Here is an 18,207-nt window from a genome sequence, read left to right as displayed (position 1 = left end):
TAGAGGGTTTAATATTGTCGGGCGGAGCGGACGACGCAGCATGCTGAACAGGAGAGTTAGCAAGCGGCGTGAATCTATTCCGGATCACAACCGAAGTGGTTTGTTGGGAAACGGGCTGCACAGCGGCGGGCTGTGCACGTTTAACGCCACGGCAGCGTGAGACAACTGTAAACCCATCATCCACAGACTGTGGGGCCAACGAGACATTGGCCGGGTTGTTCTGCTCGTGCTGCGGAGTAGCATTAACGGGGGCACCAGCTGGACCGCAGCTAGCATCCTCGCTTAATTCACAATACACATCAGCTACTGAGGTACATTGTAAATGATCAGGGAAGCCAGTCTGGTTAAGTGTAACAAGACTATCATTAGGTGACTGGCGTTTATCGTTCTCTAGTTGGGAAACACGGTTTTCTAATAGATTAATCATATCTAAGAGAGAGTGGATAGTAAGAATTGGATCGATCTTACCCGATTCGGGAGGGGGATGGCTGGCGTTAGCCATGTCAGGAGCGTGTCGTAGTGCTGCGGCCAGAAGCAGCTCACGCCGTTGCGGTGCCCGGGGACCTGGGGCCTTGGGAGCAGAGGCTGGTAGCCTAGGTTGACGCCGGACCAGTCCGGGCCAGTCCGGGGACCTGAGGTCATTGGGAGCAGAGGCTGGTAGCCTAGGTTGACGCCGGACCAGTCGCTCGGATGTTGTGGCTAGTTGTTGTGCGATGAGGACCCGGGATACTGAGGGAGCTGGTGTTGAAGTAGTATCAGGCAGCAGCTTGAAAAGAACTTCATCATCCGAAGGAAATGAGCGTGATTCCACGGATCCACTAAGCGTAGTCGTATAGAATAGTCCCGTAGCATGGTGATTATCCGGGGGGGAGAGCGAGGGCATTGTAAACAGTTTAGCGTTAGCTGTTAGCTGGTGGCTAGCAGCTCTTGTTTACGTTAGCCTAGCAGGTGGCTAGGCTAACGTTTAGCGATAGAACGGTTGTTTCAGATGTCCGCGGATTGAGAGAGAAGAGTTATTGAGTAGCGATGTGATATCGCAGGCAGAGAAAAGATAAGATAGCAAAAGGTAGGCGAGGAATTGGCAAAATAAGTCGTAATAGGCAGAGCTGAAAAAACACCGGTATCACACAGCGTCGCAGCGTTGTGACGTCACGTGGAGGAAGTTGTGAGTGAGTGGTCTGTATAAAGGCACTGTATACAAATGACTGTTTTAGCCGTCATGCCGACAGATTCATCATCAAGTACGCTGACGATTCCATCATTGTCAGCTTGCTTGATGGGGATGAGGTCGGCCATGGCCAGGTTTTAAATGATTTTCTGTCATGGTGTGAAGAAGCCTTCCTCCAACTTAACGTCTCAAAGACTAAAGAGATCTGTGTTGATTTTAGACGATCCTCCCCAGTTCCCCAGAACAGTGTTGTCCATGGGCAACCAGTAGACATGGTGACCAATTATAAATATCTTGGCACTATTTTTGACAGCAAGTTGAAGTTCGATCTAAACTGTGAAATGCTGTGCAAAAAAGGTCAACAACATCTCTTTTGCCTAAGGAAGCTTGCCAGATTCCAGGTTGACAGGACTCTGATGAAACTGTTTTATTGTGCCTATATCGAGTCTGTAATCTCCTTTTCTATTATCTGTTGGTATGGAAACCTTGGTATTCAAGGGAGGAACTCTCTCGGGAGGATTGTGAGAGCGGCATCTAAAATAGCCGGAGTAAATTTTAGTAGCCTGGACCACATTTTTAACAAACAGGTGCTTAAAAAGGCAATGTCCATTCGCATGGACGATACTCATCCTCTCTGCCCAGAGTATGTGCTGCTGCCTTCGGGCCTTCGGCTAAAGGTTCCGAGGGCTACGAAAAACAGATATAAACTGTCTTTCGTTCCTGTTTCCATCACAGCTTTAAAGGCCCAATCCGTCAAAACTCACTATTACTGACGCCGGTGGCCATTAGGGGAACTGCACCCAGGCGCTTGCATGTGCCAGAGCGCGTGCGTACCCATCCGGGAACGCGCCTCAACAGCAGCTCCAGAGTTGGAGACCGCGCAGGCGCAGTGTGGACTTGAATCACCCTCGCAAAAAACACCGCAACCGTTCTTTTCTCCAACTTTTAGCGACTAAAAGCACCATGTCCAGTGATGAAGTAAGTAAAGTCGAACTTATAGTTTGAATTCAGTACACTAACGATAGTTGTCAATAAGCAAAGGAGGGGAAAATAGCGAAGTTAGACGTAGATGTAGAAACGGCAGCACATTGTTTCAGCCAAATGAGTGTTGCTATGGAGATTACCACAATAGATTTGGAAGGACATACGTTTAGTACTGTAACGTACTGTTGTCTCTACTTTACTAACTCTTAGCGTTAGCATCCAGCACATGCAGACTTACAGACGTGACACAGAAATCCAGTCGAGGTTTCATAGTTTTCATTCATTCAATGACAATTCAACGTGACTAGACGATAGGCTCTAGTATACAGTCCATAATGTCAGGAGGCATGGCATAGTTGCAGGACTGTAATGCATGTGAACGTCCAGATTTCGCAAACAGCCAGGTAACCTGGTTATAGCTGATGTTTTAGAAAGGCACTAACTACATTATCAGGGAAAACTGTTATGGATCTGCTAAGACAACTTCAAATGACAGTTAGACAAATGTCCCCAACTACAAACTTACTTTATATGTGAGGTATTAGGGCTGACAGTGCTTGTAGCCTACTTTATTGTAATTGGGGTTTACCATTTGAAACAGTGAGCTTAGCCTGTTATCTCATCTTCCAATGTAGTCTTTCACAACTTGCAAATCTGCATACGTCAAATGTAGGTTTGAGACTCAAACCAGCCTTTTGAGGGTTAGGGTTCAAGATTACACACCCATTTGAAAGCCATTCTAAACATGTTATTCTTGCTCAATATGCAGGCTGAATTGCAACAACTGAGCCAGCAACAGCGGGATGAAGTCCTCCAGATGGTGGTTGAACGCCTTCCAGGGGTGATGCTGGACATCATGGTGTACCGGGCAGCCGAACCAGGACCACAACTGCCAGACAGAGGACAGCCAGCATGGTGCAGATGCACAAACTGGAATGACATTCTATCCTTAGACGACAGCCAGGACCTAGGGGCCGATAACAAACAGTACTGGTACTCAGCTTACCGCCAGTTCAACGTCTGGCAACACGGACGTCTGGGGAGGGGGAACCGGCAAGTCATACCTAGCTGCTGTGTGTGGCGGGTCAGAGACAAATATCCTGACCCCTTTGGGAATTATGTCGGATACAAGGAAGCACCATTTAGGTGAATTTTCCCCTTTGAGATGTTCCTGTGTGTTTTTGTTCTACCTCAAAAAGACATTTCAATTTGACAATATCCTGACATCTTCTTGCGTGTGTTCTGTACCTCAAAAATACATTTCAATTAGGGTTAGGCTATACAACAGAAAGAGACTGCTGTTCAGTGTTTCTCGGCCAGTGCAATAACTGAAAGGAAAGGTTTTTTTTCCCAACATTTTTATTTTATTTTCTCACACGGACAAAGACAGTCTCTGCCTACCTTTTCTTTTGCACATGTGAATTTCTTTTCTTACAAAGTTTTGTCTAATAAACAATTTGTGGTGCTGTAAACAATCTTTTTTTTTTTCTAAAACATGGACAAGAGACAAAGTCTCTGCCTACCTTTTTTTTTGCACATGTGAATTTCTTTTCTTACAAAGTATGTACAATGTTTTGTCTAATAAACAATTTCTGGTGTTGTAAACAATCTTTTTTTTTTTCTAACACGTGGACAAGAGACAAAGTCTCTGTCTACATTTTTTTGCACATGTGAATTTGATTTGTTACAAAGTATTTATAAAGTTTTGTGCAATAAACCATTTGAGGAACAGTAAACAATACTGTCAAGCCTTTATTGTTTCTCGCAGTCTCCCGTCCAAGATGCTGAAGCCATGTCCTTCACAGGGAGAGAGAGACAGAAAGATATTAGAACCAACACCAGTATTTCTCAAACCAAGTGGGTGCAGGCTTCCAACCACAAAGACTAAACAAAAGTAGACAATTAATCAGCATACATGTGTAACCATAGTGTCATTATTGCAGGGTATTATTTTATAGTAGTGACTCAAATTGAGCCAATGAAATCAGTGCTGACCCAATCCACAGAATATTAGATTCTGCAGGAAGAGGTGAATGTCTCAAACGTTCTCAAAGTGGCGTCCCCAGATGTTCCCCGGCTAAAACACAGTAGTTTATTTCATATATATATATATATATATATATATATATCAAATACCATCCACAAGTGCCACAATGAGTAAACAAAGTACTACTGCTATCGAGGTCTTGTGGTCTAATTTGTGTGAGTTTATGGGTCCTTGGCATGGTAACATTCTGAAAACCACTGATGTACAGCATGTCTAAAGGGAATTACATGGCAGACAAATGAAACGTATGTGTTGTTTGTTATCATATTGAAACTCGGTGGCTCCTTGTGAGAGATCAGGGATGACTTTTAGGATCGCGGTTGACATACCTGTCCTCTTTGGATCTGTGCCTTGACCAGTTCAGCTGTTGGAGGGGGCAGGACCCCTGTAATAGGTCCCAGACTCCGCGGGTCACCTGGCTTCAGACCTCTCCGTCTTGGGAGTCCAGTTGGAGCGGTGAAACGTGTCCTCAGGATGTGGATCAACCCCAGCTATTCCAAAATCCTCCCTGTTGAGATATCAATTTAGTTTCAACCAATCAATTATCTGTGTGTGCAGCTGTGGTACACACATAATCCAGCTGTACAATGCTGACAAATCATGAGCATTTTTCAGAGTATATAGATTTTACTTATTGATCATGCAGATAGTTATGTTGGTAGTTTGAAAGGGAAAACAAACTAACCAGGCAGATTCTTCTCCCATAGGTGATGTTTGGAGGGTCAATTGAAGAGATTTCCTCTTTCTTGGAGTTGACGCTGCTGGCCCCTTACTTTTCAGCTTCTTGTAGCTAGAAAATAAATGTAACGCTAGTCAGATTGGGAATGCTTTACCATGCAACCACGCTACGGCCGAGCTTCTTTGTAAAGTCAGCTGGTTCCAAACAAACACAACAAGCTAACGTTGCAAGCTTACAGTTTATGCGTCACTTTTGGCTCAAAAAAAGTCTGAGAACACAGTAAACTCCAACACCGCTAGTATTAGTATGGACAACAAACTAACGTGACAACGTTGTTAGCATGCTACAGTCAGAAACACTATATTTGTCAGTCTTTTTCCGAGTCGCGTTCGGCTCCAAACAGCTAATAGCTACAACCACGTAGCGTTATAAATAGCTAGCGTTACTATTGCATATATGACTGAGCCCCCCGCAAACCTTAGTTTGCTAAGTAAAGGATATCCTCTTCTATGACGCTAAAATCAAATTCACTAAATCTTTGTAAATGTGTTCTTACCAGTTCAATAGGAAATGAGCCATATCGGGTTATCTTCAGAACCGAGCGAAGGTCTCTCCATGGGGCAAAAGCATAGCCGATGGTGATTCGGGTTTTGTTCCAGTTTCCTGATGCAAGTTTATGGGCCAGACGGGCTTCGCTGGATAAAACTTGCGGCTTTTTCTTTTTTGGTTGAGCTTTTAGTGGGCTCTGAGTTCCTGCTGGTCGTTTGCTGCTGCTCGCGGACGCCATTGCTTCGCTAAACATTTGCCTGTTGGTTGTCCCGCTCTTCTTCTACGGTTGTATTCATTGCTGTTTCCTGGAGGAGCTGCCTGAGCGCGTGAACGCGCGAGACGTCACATCCTCTAGCTGTGGCGGGAGATGCTCTCCACTTCGAAACTGCGTTTTTCCATGTAACTTCTGAACGGCTGGTCTGAGAGAAACGCCCCTGGTCGCCATTTTTAAGTTACGTCAAGGCGCATTCACTCAGTGCCAATAATAAACACTTTGTGCACATTTATTTCTCGCCAAAACCAACGGAATGGGCCTTTAAATGCTGCTGAGAGGAGGAGATAGTGCACTCTCTCTCTCTCTCTGTCTTGCTCCCTTTTCTCTGTCTCTCTCATGCAGCTTAAGCGCTGCTGGGCGGAGGAGATGATGCACTCTCTCTCTGTCTCTCTTCTTAGGTAGGTAATGTTGCTGCTACTAATATTCTTTATATATTTTATATTCGAGATATATCTTTATTTATTTTTTACCTACCTATTTATGCGAGCTCAAAAAGTCCTGGACTCTTATTACTTTTAAGTTCATGTACGTGTCTTTTACTACTTTTAAGTACATTGTACAGATCCCTTGAGGTGTGTTTTTACTTTACTTTTATCCTGTGTTTACTTGATCCATTTTTCTGCTGGAAAACTGCTGCACATGCTCCATGTTTGTTTTAATTTGTCCATGTTTTTGTTTTTTCATGTATTCGCTATGCTTTTTAGATCTGCTTGCACACAAATTGCCCTTCTGGGACAAATAATAAACTTGAATCTTGAATCTTGAATCTTGAACATTCAAGATTCAAGTAGCCTATACACGTGACATTCTTATAGGGGGCTCCATTACAAGACATAGCAAGTAGTAAACAGTGTCAAACACAATAGAATAGAAATAAGATAGAATAATATCTTATAATAAATATAAGATATACAAAATAATCATTGCTCCACCCCCCTCTGCCAAACTGGGGAGAGTTGTAGACTAGCACATGCCCCTCCTCCAATACATGTGCAGTCGCCAGCTGCTTCTTTTCACCTGACAGCGAGGCGTTTCACCGGCAGGACGTAGCGCGTGGGAGGATCACACTATTCCCCCCGGTTCCCCTTCCCCTAAACAGGCTGACCAGAGGAGGCGCTAGTGCAACGATCAGGACTCACACGCCACCGGCTTCCCACCTGAAGACAAGGAGTGATTTTCCCTACACAAGGGTGCCGCGTCTATGTGCTGACAGACCGCAGTGCCGACAGTCCGCAATGCCAATAGCCCACAAGCAGAACCAGCTGAGCGAGGCGGTGTGCAGCGTGTCGGGGGACCAGCTGGAGCTAACCTCTCCCAGCCCCCACGCATAAACCTAACCTCTCCCACCCCACCCCACCCCCCACGCCTAAACCTAACCTCCCCCAGACCCTAACCCTACACCTAACCTCTCCCACCCCCCTTACCTAAACCTAACCTCCCCCAGACCCTAAACCTAACCTCTCCCACCCCCTATGCCTAAACCTAACGTTGGCATTGCGGGCTGTCGGCACTGGGGGTGGTTGGCATAGCGGGTGGACCCCTACACAAGTGGTTCTCAAATGGGTCTTTTTTTTGCAAAAGCTTCATAGTTCAATGAAAATATTTTATGCTTTAAATCTAAAATACTTGAATTACATTCTAATCTAACAAACCTATAAATTTAAGAGTCAAGCCCGTTACCATGGAAACAATTAGGCTTAGCCCAAAATCACAAATCAGAATGAGGGGGTCCCCGGTATATTTTCTATCTTGTAAGGGGTCCTTGGCTGAAAAACATTTGAGAACCTCTGCCCTACACTACCCAGACACCCACTGTCTGTCTGTCTGTCTGTCTGTCTGTCTGTCTGTCTGTCTATCTGTCCGTATGTCTGTCTGCCTGCCTGTCTGTCTGTCGGTCTGTCTGTCTTGTCTGCCTGCCGGTTTGTCTGTCTGCCGGTTTGTCTGTCTGTCTGCCTGCCTGCCTGCCTGTCTGTCTGTCTGTCTGTCTGTCTGTCTTGTCTGTCTGTCTGTCTGTCTGTCTGTCTTGTCTGTCTGTCTGTCTGTCTGTCTGCCTGTCTTGTCTGTCTTGTCTGTCTGTCTGTCTGTCTGTCTGTCTGCCAGTTTGTCTGTCTGTCTATCTGTCTGTCTCTACACTACCCAAACACACCGTGTGGTGTTGTTGTTTGAATCAAACTGGAGCTGGTCTGATTCAACCTGTCAGAGCAGGTCTGAATTCCTCACATCCTCCCACTGACATGATGAGAGTGTCGACAGGCTTTATTACAGCCATGTGATGTGTTGGAAATGAAAAGCTAAAGGAAGGTAAATTGAGGTCAGGTAAGGTAAATTAAAGTGAGGTAAGGCAAGGCAAGTTTATTTGTACATTTCATACACAGAAGCGATCAAAGTGCTGTACATATGGATAAAAGGAAGACAGCAGAGTGTTACAAGGTAAAATATGAGATCCAAAAGGTCACAATGCAAAATTATGAACATATTTTTTTGTGAGTGAGATCATTAACTATTGTGACTGGACTCTGTAAGGGGACATTCAGACCAATAGCGTTTTTGGAGCTGCCAGCGTCTTTCTGCAATTCATTCTCTATGTAAGGACGCGCTAGACGTGCTCCTCTTTTAATGAAGGCACCTGGCGTTTCAGCGCTGGTGGCGTCTGTTGTTTTTGGAGGAGCGCTGTGGGCGTTTTTAAGCTGAAAAAAGTTGAACATTAAGGAAAAGCGCCCTGATTGTCTTTTTCACTCTTCCTACCTTTTCTCCTCCTGAGGGATTTTCAACCTCTGCTGCTGCAGGAATTAGCAATAATCTGCTTTCATGTTGACAGTGAGCAACATCAAACAGACAAAACTAGCTGGTTACCATCCATGTGGTCGTTGTGTTCTGATCTGTACTGCACGCGACTACAGGGGAAAACAAACGGAGCACAAAAAAACCGCTCCGTGCGCTGTGTTTTGTGCACAATGGAAGCGCTCTCAACATGATTTTCATAGCGTTCTGACTGAAAAAAGCGCTTTGTGTGTGAATGCCGCCTACGTGTGTTTTATACCGATTTCCAACCATTTGTCAAGAGTAAGTCCGCCAAATAAATACAAATTAACAGGGCACCTGTTCTGGGGGAGGGGAACTGGGGGGAATTGCATCATCCTCCCATGCACTACGTCCTCCCGTTTCCTCCGCAATTGTACTTGGCCTATTCTCCCTGCTGTCCCGGTCGTTGCTCCACCCCCTCTGCCGATCTGGGGAGAGTTGTAGACTAGCAAATGCTTCCTCCGATACATGTGCAGTCGCCAGCTGCTTCTTTTCACCTGACAGTGAGGAGTTTCACCGGCAGGACATAGAGCGTGGGAAGATCACACTATTCCTCTCCCCCCGAACAGGTGCCCCGACCAACCATTAATGAAACACAAAGCACATACTTCATGATCTGAAACTAAAATCCATTCTTCTCTTTTGTCTTTCTGTGGTGAGCCTATATACTCCTATTTGGATCAAGGATTTAGCCTTTAACACAGAATGCTGTGTCTATCTTCATCTCTTGCACATCTGTGAAACACTAACTGCTGTCTAGTGTTTAGTGTAAAGTCTAAAAGGAGAAGAGTAGCCCACCAAGCAGCAACCACTGGTGGTCTTTGTGTACCACAGTGTTTTCCTTCCCCCATTTTACCCTTTTGGCCGGTGTGTCAGGTCAGGTGACAATACCATTATTTGGTTTTAGTTGTTTGTTTGTTTGTTTGTTTTGTAGACTGGGTAGCTATCTAATAATAGTAGTAGGTAGATACTCGCGTCATGTTTTCTGAACAGAACACAAGGATTGAGCGCAGCTGCACTTTGGTTCCCGGCGGATGTCGTGGTGTGTTCCGCCCATGGAACCGCCCAGACTAGCAAGGGTCACTTTCATCAGTGGATTTAAATCAGATTCACATCAGATTTGTTGTAATGTGACCTCTGTGAACAGACATGTGACCCGTATCAGACTTCAGCAGACTTTTACTGTACGATAAGAGTCTAGAGTCTACATGTAGATTGACATTCGTCACTATTCTACGCTGGCTGAGGGCCAAGGAAGTCATTCTGCCATTACAAACACCTTGCGATGGAACAAGTCAGTGTATTTGGGGTGACACGATTAATCGATTAATTAGTCGATCGACAGAAAATTAATCAACAACTATTTTGATAATCGATTAATCGTTTTGCGTAACTTTTTAAGAAAAAAGTCAAAATTATCTTTTTGTTTACTCCTCTATGACAGTAAACTGAATATCTTTGGGTTGTGGACAAAACAAGACATTTTGAGGAAGTCATCTTGGGCTTTGGGAAACACTGAATGATATTTGTCATCATTTTCGGACATTTTATAGACCAAACAACTAATCGATTAATCGAGAAAATAATCGACAGAAGAGTCGATTATGAAAACAATGGTTAGTTGCAGCCCTAATGGAAAGAAATGGCTGAACAGAGCCACAGAGGAATGTGGCAGCAGTGTCAGAGAAAAGATAAGAGCAAAGTTCAAAGAAGCTAAAGTCTCAAACCAACGTTGTGGTCGGATCACCTGCCTGTTTTACAAAGAGCTGACGCTGTTTTGGGTGATAAACCCAGTTGTCAGCCGCATGCGGGTCACTTCACACTGGAATCTCATATTGGCCACTTTTTAAAAGATCATGTGAACAGCCACACAAAAATCAGATCTGAGCAAAAAATCTGAATTGAGCACTAAAGAGGACATGACACATTTGATCATAATGACGCATTTCATCTCAGACAAGACAGGACACTGCTTTCAAGTCTGACATTTATCTAGATTTGCTAGAAAGGTGAACAACATTTCAGCTTTTCACCAACTAAGGCACTGCTAGATGATGTCACTAGGTTGACTGTACAGTACAGTGCAGTGCAGTACAGTACAGTACAGTGCAGTTCAGTACAATACAGCACAGTACAGTACAGTGCAGTACAGTGCAGTACAGTACAGTGCAGTGCAGTACAGTACAATACAGCACAGTACAGTACAGTGCAGTACAGTGCAGTACAGTACAGTGCAGTGCAGTACAGTATAATACAGTGCAGTACAGTACAGTGCAGTACAGTGCAGTACAGTACAGTGCAGTACAGTATAGGACAGTGCAGTACAACACAATACAGTACAGTACAGCACAATACAGTACAGTGCAGTACATTATAGGACAGTGCAGTACAGTACAATAAAGTGCAGTACAGTGCAGTACAGTACAGTACAACATAATACAGTACATTGCAGTACAGTACAGTACAACACAATACAGTACAGTGCAGTACAGTATAGGACAGTGCAGTGCAGTAGAGTACAATAAAGTGCAGTACAGTGCAGTACAGTACAGTACAGTACAGTACAGTGCAGTACAGTACAGTACAATACAGTGCAGTACAGGGGAGTACAATACAGTACAGTACAGTACAGTGCAATACAGTGCAGTACAGTACAGTACAGTGCAGTACAGTATAATACAGTGCAGTACAGTGCAGTACAGCGCAGTGCAGTACAATACAGTGCAGTACAGCACAGTGCAGTAGAGTACAGTGCAGTACAGTACAGTACAATACAGTACAGCACAGTGCAGTACAATACAGTGCAGTACAGCACAGTGCAGTACAGCACAGTGCAGTACAGTACAGTACAGTACAGTACAGTACAGTCCAGTACAATACAGTACAGTACAGTGCAGTACAATACAGTGCAGTACAGCACAGTGCAGTACAGCACAGTGCAGTACAGTACAGTACAGTACAGTACAGTCCAGTACAATACAGTACAGCGCAGTGCAGTACAATACAGTGCAGTACAGCACAGTGCAGTACAGCACAGTGCAGTACAGTACAGTACAGTGCAGTACAGTACAGTGCAGTACAGCACAGTGCAGTACAGTACAGTACAGTGCAGTACAGTACAATACAGTGCAGTACAGTACAATACAGTACAGTACAGTACAATACAGTACAGTACAGTGCAGCTGCAGTCCAGTACAGTACAGTACAGTGCAGTGCAGTACAATACAGTGCAGTACAATACAGTACAGTGCAGCTGCAGTCCAGTACAGTACAGTACAGTGCAGTGCAGTACAATACAGTACAGTACAGTGCAGTGCAGTACAGTACAGTGCAGTGCAGTACAGTACAGTGCAGTACAGTACAGCACAGTACAGTACAGTACAGTGCAGCTGCAGTGCAGTACAGTACAGTACAGTGCAGTACAGTGCAGTGCAGTGCAGTACAGTACAGTGCAGTACAGTACAGTACAGTGCAGTACAGTGCAGTACAGTACATTGCAGTACAGTACAGCACAGTACAGCACAGTACAGTACAGTACAGTGCAGCTGCAGTGCAGTACAGTACAGTGCAGTGCAATGCAGTACAGTACAGTGCAATGCAGTACAGTACAGTACAGTGCAGTACAGTGCAGTACAGTACAGTGCAATGCAGTACAGTACAGTGCAGTACAGTACAGTGCAGTACAGTACAGTACAGTACAGTGCTGTACAGTACAGTGCAGTACAGTACAGTACAGTGCCGTACAGTACAGTGCAGTACAGTGCAGTACAGTTCAGTACAGTGCAGTACAGTACAGTGCAGTACAGTGCAGTACAGTACAGTGCAGTGCAGTACAGTGCAGTGCAGTACAGTACAGTGCAGTACAGTACAGTACAATACAGTGCAGTACAGTACAGTACAGTACAGTACAGTGCAGTACAATACAGTGCAGTACAGTACAGTACAGTGCAGTACAGTACAGTACAATACAGTGCAGTACAGTACAGTACAGTACAGTGCAGTACAGTGCAGTACAGTACAGTACAGTACAGTGCAGTACAGTGCAGTACAGTACAGTGCAGTACAGTACAGTGCAGTACAGTGCAGTGCAGTACAGTACAATACAGTGCAGTACAGTACAGTACAGTACAGTACAGTAGTGGAGCACAGGCTAGTTAATTTATTATATATATTTTTTACAGGCTAGTTAAGTGTTGGTAGTAGCCTAAGTATTTTGAATCGTAACAGGCTCACAGCATAATGCTGTTGTGTTTCTGACTTGTGGTTGTTTTGATTAATCAAAATGTTATTCATTTCAAATATAATCAAACGAATTGTGTGTCATTTAAGGTGGAGCCCGACCGATATGGATGGATATTTTGTTACCGATTTTAGAGGAGGGGGAAATCACTGATAACAGATATGGCCAATATAGTGAATGTTTGAGCTGGAATGAAAATAGACATGTTTCTATGTGGATTTTGCACAGATTTTGCAGCAATATGACTATGCATTGCTACAGTAACAGTACACACAAATGACTTTATTAAATAAATGTTCACATTATTGTTGTTGTCAAACTGCACTGTCTGAGAAGAAGAATATAAAGAATAACAACCAATGTCACTGTCGTAGTTTCAGTCAATTGCTGAGTGTTGACTTCAATAAAGAATACAAGGCTCTCAGACAAAAAGAACGAGACCAATAATAAGATGGCAATTTAGATAACAGTTCATTTGAACTGCTCATATATTATTTTACATGCAAAAAAAACTACAGTTGCAATGCAGGGCAGGCAGTGGAGTAGAAAGTAGGCTAGAACATTGCAGTACAGTACCGTAGCCTACAGTACAGTAGTAGCCTACAGTACAGTAGTAGCTTACAGTACAGTAGCCTACAGTACAGTAGCTTACAGTACACTAGCCTACAGTACACTAGCCTACAGTACAGTAGCCTACAGTACAGTAGCCTACAGTACAGTACACTAGCCTACAGTACAGTAGCCTACAGTACAGTACACTAGCCTACAGTACAGTAGTAGCCTACAGTACAGTACAGTAGCCTACAGTACACTAGCCTACAGTACAGTAGCCTACAGTACAGTACAGTAGCCTACAGTACAGTAGCCTACAGTACAGTACAGTAGCCTACAGTACAGTAGTAGCCTACAGTACAGTAGCCTACAGTACACTAGCCTACAGTACAGTAGCCTACAGTACAGTAGTAGCCTACAGTACAGTACAGTAGCCTACAGTACACTAGCCTACAGTACAGTAGTAGGCTACAGTACAGTACAGTAGCCTACACTACAGTAGCCTACAGTACAGTAGTAGCCTACAGTACAGTACAGCCTACAGTACAGTACAGTAGCCTACACTGTAGTAGCCTACAGTACAGTAGCCTACACTACAGTACACTAGCCTACAGTACACTAGCCTACAGTACAGTAGTAGCCTACAGTACAGTACAGTAGCCTACACTACAGTAGCCTACAGTACAGTAGCCTACACTACAGTACACTAGCCTACAGTACACTAGCCTACAGTACAGTAGTAGCCTACAGTACAGTACAGTAGCCTACACTACAGTGGCCTACAGTACAGTAGCCTACACTACAGTACACTAGCCTACAGTACAGTAGTAGCCTACAGTACAGTACAGTAGCCTACACTACAGTAGCCTACACTACAGTAGCCTACAGTACAGTAGCCTACACTACAGTACACTAGCCTATAGTACAGTAGCCTACTTGAGTAAATGTAATGTTACATCACATTCCACCACTGCTACCCAGCTGCATTTCTCTCCTCTATTCTCTACTCCAGGCTATCATCATATTTCAATAGATTGAACTCCAATGAGAAACGTGTTTCCTTCTTCTTGATGATCAAAACATGGTGTTTACCAGTATTTCTCTGTTAATGTGACATTAATGTCAACAATTACAAACAGTAATATCTGGTTCAATGCTGCCAGTCAACAGTCAGTAACAGCGGTGGTGTTGCACTGCATGTGTTGTTTGAGGTGTTGGTTGAGCTTCACTGACACATTGAGAAGTACTAAAGGCTGAAATATACTAACGCGTCCTCCTCGACTTGGGGCCTTGCTGGCTGCAGCTGGTCCTCTATACTCCAACGTCAGCTTGATGAGGGGGCGCAGCAAAATGAGTAGATTGTGTGATTTCACTAGGATTCCAATAACTAGAAGTTAGTCCAAGGAGAGAATATAGTGCATATAGTTGGTAATAGCTTTCACTCTCTCCTGTTAGGGGGGCACGGTGGCGCAGTGGTAGCGCTGTTGCCTCAAAGCTAGAAGGTCATGGGGTCGATTCTCACCTGGGACGCTGTGGGTGCTGAGGGTGTCCCCCCCCCATGTCCTGACAGTGCCTACACTGCCCAGGTGGGCTATCTCGTCAAAAGGGCCTTTCTGTGTGGAGTTTGCCTGTTCTCCCCGTGCTCCCCTGGGGCACCATACAAGATTGGTATGGACCCCTATTAAAAACATGCAGAAGATTGTCATCTGACCAGTGACCACGTTTGAAGTTGGTTCCCGGGCGCTGTACACAAGAAAGCTGCCCACTGCTGCTTACAACATGAGGGAGTGAATGTGAGTGAGATGAGAGAGAGTGCAGCTGGGCCGTTGGGCCATTAGGCGCGCTCTGCTGGACAAAGTATGTCATTACACTAGTTTTAAATCACACCAGCAACTTGTGTGCTCTGTGTATATATTTTTTCATATAAGCAAACATTTAAGCCGATACCGATATGACGATTAACACCAAATGAGGCCAATATCAGTACAGATATATCGGTATCGGGGCTCTAAATTAAAGTTAGTTCAACTGTATTTTTGAAAAAGGAAAAATTTTGTATGATGGTCCGTCCTTTTTTCATCATTATCTCGCCTCACAAAAAGTGTACCAGGCAGCAGCTTTTATATGCAGGGTTCATACAATCATGAAAAGTCAGGAAAAGTCATGGAAATTTAAAATACAATTTTAAGGCCCTGGAAAAGTTATGGGGAAAAAAAGACAATCTTGATACAATCATATCAAGTGGTTGACTAGACGTATTCTTGTAGGCTACTTTGAAGCTGCAACACTCAATTTGTGCTTCAAAATAAAGTACCGGTAGTTAAAAAAAAAAATCTTGTAGGTAAATAGGTAATTAAAAATGATGAATAATTATTGATATCGGCTGATATGAAATATTGTATATCGATAAATGTTTTGGCTATATCGCCCAGCCCTATTAATTACCTAATTAAAAAATGCGTCTTGGCTAGGTCACCCGCAGGGGTGCTCTTTACGCTTCCTGAGAGATTCAGTGTGATCGAATGTAAAATGACAAAGCTGTGGCCTAACAATTCTGCTCACTCACTCACACACTTTGCATTCTTATTATAGGATTAGTATAGGATGGTGGACACACATGAAGGGAGGGAGGGAGAGAGAGAAAGAGAGAGAGCGAGAGAGAGAGAGACAGAGAGAGAGAGAGAGAGAGACAGAGAGAGAGAGAGAGAGAGAGAGAGAGAGAGAGACAGAGAGAGACAGGCACGGGAGAGAGTGGCACATGCACGAACTTGCGTGGACCCTAGAAATGAGCGCGCAAGGCGCACAAAATGTCAAGGTTCAAGGGTCTTGTATTGTATTTTATTTGATATAGAGGGACAGTTCATGTACATTCATGAACACAGTATAGTGTAAAAGTACCCAATTGTAGCCAGAGGCTAGTTTCCATTGGCAGTCCCCCTGCCAGAATTTAAAAAGACAACCTGAGAATAAAAGTGCAACAATTACACAGGTACAGTTTAAGACACACAAATATAAGAGTTAAATACATGGATATAGTGTACACAAATATATCTCTGGTGGGAGTGTCTCAGATTATTCATTAGTATAATGTGTCTGGGGATGCAACGATTATAGATTTTGATCGTACGGTTCTAGTCTGAGGAAGAAGAAAAATCCACATTTCACGATTATTATGCATGAATTTATTTCACAACACTATGGATAATTCACAGCAAATCTCACCCATGTTCTTCAGTGTTTACAATACATTCACGCTACTGTTAATAGACTGGTTAACTACGTTTCCCAGACACCCTAGCAGGGGTGGGCAATTACTGATTTACATAAAGCAAGCAAAGGGGCCACGCATTGGACACCATACCTGCCAACACTCCCAATTTTCACGGGAGTCTCCCTATTTTTAACCCTCTCTCCCGCTGTGATTGGTCATTTACAAATCCAGTGGCTGTAGCAGATGAGATTTATAGAGACGCCGACCGATACGTCACCTTACGTCTCCTGTGTCAGGGCCAAAAAGTTGCATTTGAACACAGCACAAACACGACAGCCCACAGGCAGCTAGCACATACGTCCTGCGCCTGCCTGAGACCTGAAAACATTAAATAGAAAGTAGCGTTTGCCTACAGTACCATTTTGCTCACTTAAACGGCTTAGTAATATAGCTACTTCTAATCGTGATTGTATGTCTGATAAACAGTTGCAAATGACACGGGCGTATGTCGGCTCTTGTCTGCTCTTTTGCTGAAAGGAAGAGGCGGAGCTGATAAAGAAGGAGAAACTGCTCTAAATGGGTGATATCATGCAGGAGGAGGGTCTTTCCGAAAGGCATGTCGCTGTGAAAATATCGCTGTTTTGGAATGATTAGATGAGATCAAGTTGGAAAATGAGTAGAGCGTTTTTGTGCCCTCCTGCTTCGCTACCCCCGACCAGCCAATGAGAGTGATTTTGCTACCCCTGACCAGCCAATCAGAGATTTCTCTCACCAAAGCCGCCGACAAGCTGCCGTCAAAGTACAAACCAGTAGGCGGCAATACTGCAACACTGAAGTCGCTGTTTACTAGTTTCTACTACTACAAGATTTGTACTGTACTGTCTATGCCAGTGCATGTCAAAATTGCAGCCCGTGGACCGATTTTAAGCGGCCCTCAGCTTGTCTCTCAAAATATACTATATGTGGCCCTCCACACAGTATTGGTTGTCAAAGCAAGTTCAATTTGCATTTTTTACTTTCACCTAACAATGAGATTCTTAGAGTAAACATCACTTGCTTCTTAGCAGACATTCCAAGATTCGGGGAAAACCCCAATAGAATATTTGCATTTGAAAGAATTATGTTGGGTACAGCCTAGACTCAGCTCTCAGTCTTAATCCGTTTCACTACCTTAAGACTGAGAATATTATTATTTAAATATTTTCATAACGTTAGGTGGTGCTGTTGGAAGCCTTGCATCAGAGAACCAATCATGAGTGTTGTGGGCGGGCCTGCTTTCTGGGGGCAGCGACGCTCATCCAGAACCGGTGTCTTGCAAAACATTGCCGCGTTTGTGGAGAAACATATTAATCAATTAGAAACAAACATAACCTGTTAATAGGACGTGTTTCATCCGGCCCCGGCGGCTAGAGGTCTTTCCCCCAGCGATAAGCGCGACTCCCGAGGATAACGTTACAGAGCCTACTGATGACTTCACAGTAGCAAGCGGACCACTTCCGGGTAGGAAAAATTATTGTAAAATAAATGAAAGTTAACGTTTAACTTAAGTTCAGGAGCTGGGCCACGCCTCAACCACTCCCCCAACTTCCTAACCACCCCTCTAAACCACTCCTCTAATTACGTGGCAATATTACTACACCTGGTTAACCTGCCTCACCCTGTTTGTCTCGATCTGTCGACAGACAGGTTGTGCAGGCAGCA

The 18,207-nt window shown here is 44.1% G+C and overlaps 1 protein-coding gene across 1 annotated transcript in view; it reads left to right on the top strand.

Annotated features, from left to right (window-relative positions):
• Window positions 1-2,915: 2,915 nt before the first annotated feature.
• The window catches only part of LOC310773373 (SAM and SH3 domain-containing protein 1-like), a gene marked incomplete at both ends in the record, with an annotated part of 66,327 nt that continues 51,035 nt past the window's right edge, over window positions 2,916-18,207 (top strand). The window contains one exon of the mRNA XM_083633240.1: window positions 2,916-3,205. Coding sequence (XP_083489366.1) covers window positions 2,916-3,205 — 290 coding nt within the window. The remainder of the gene's footprint in view (window positions 3,206-18,207) is intronic.

This window comes from Poromitra crassiceps (assembly GCF_964638095.1).
Source record: "Poromitra crassiceps genome assembly, chromosome: 3".
In the NCBI taxonomy this organism is placed as follows: Eukaryota; Metazoa; Chordata; class Actinopteri; order Beryciformes; family Melamphaidae; genus Poromitra; species Poromitra crassiceps.
The sequence above is the reverse complement of the archived record's forward strand: the minus strand, read 5'-3'. Positions and strand labels throughout refer to the sequence as shown.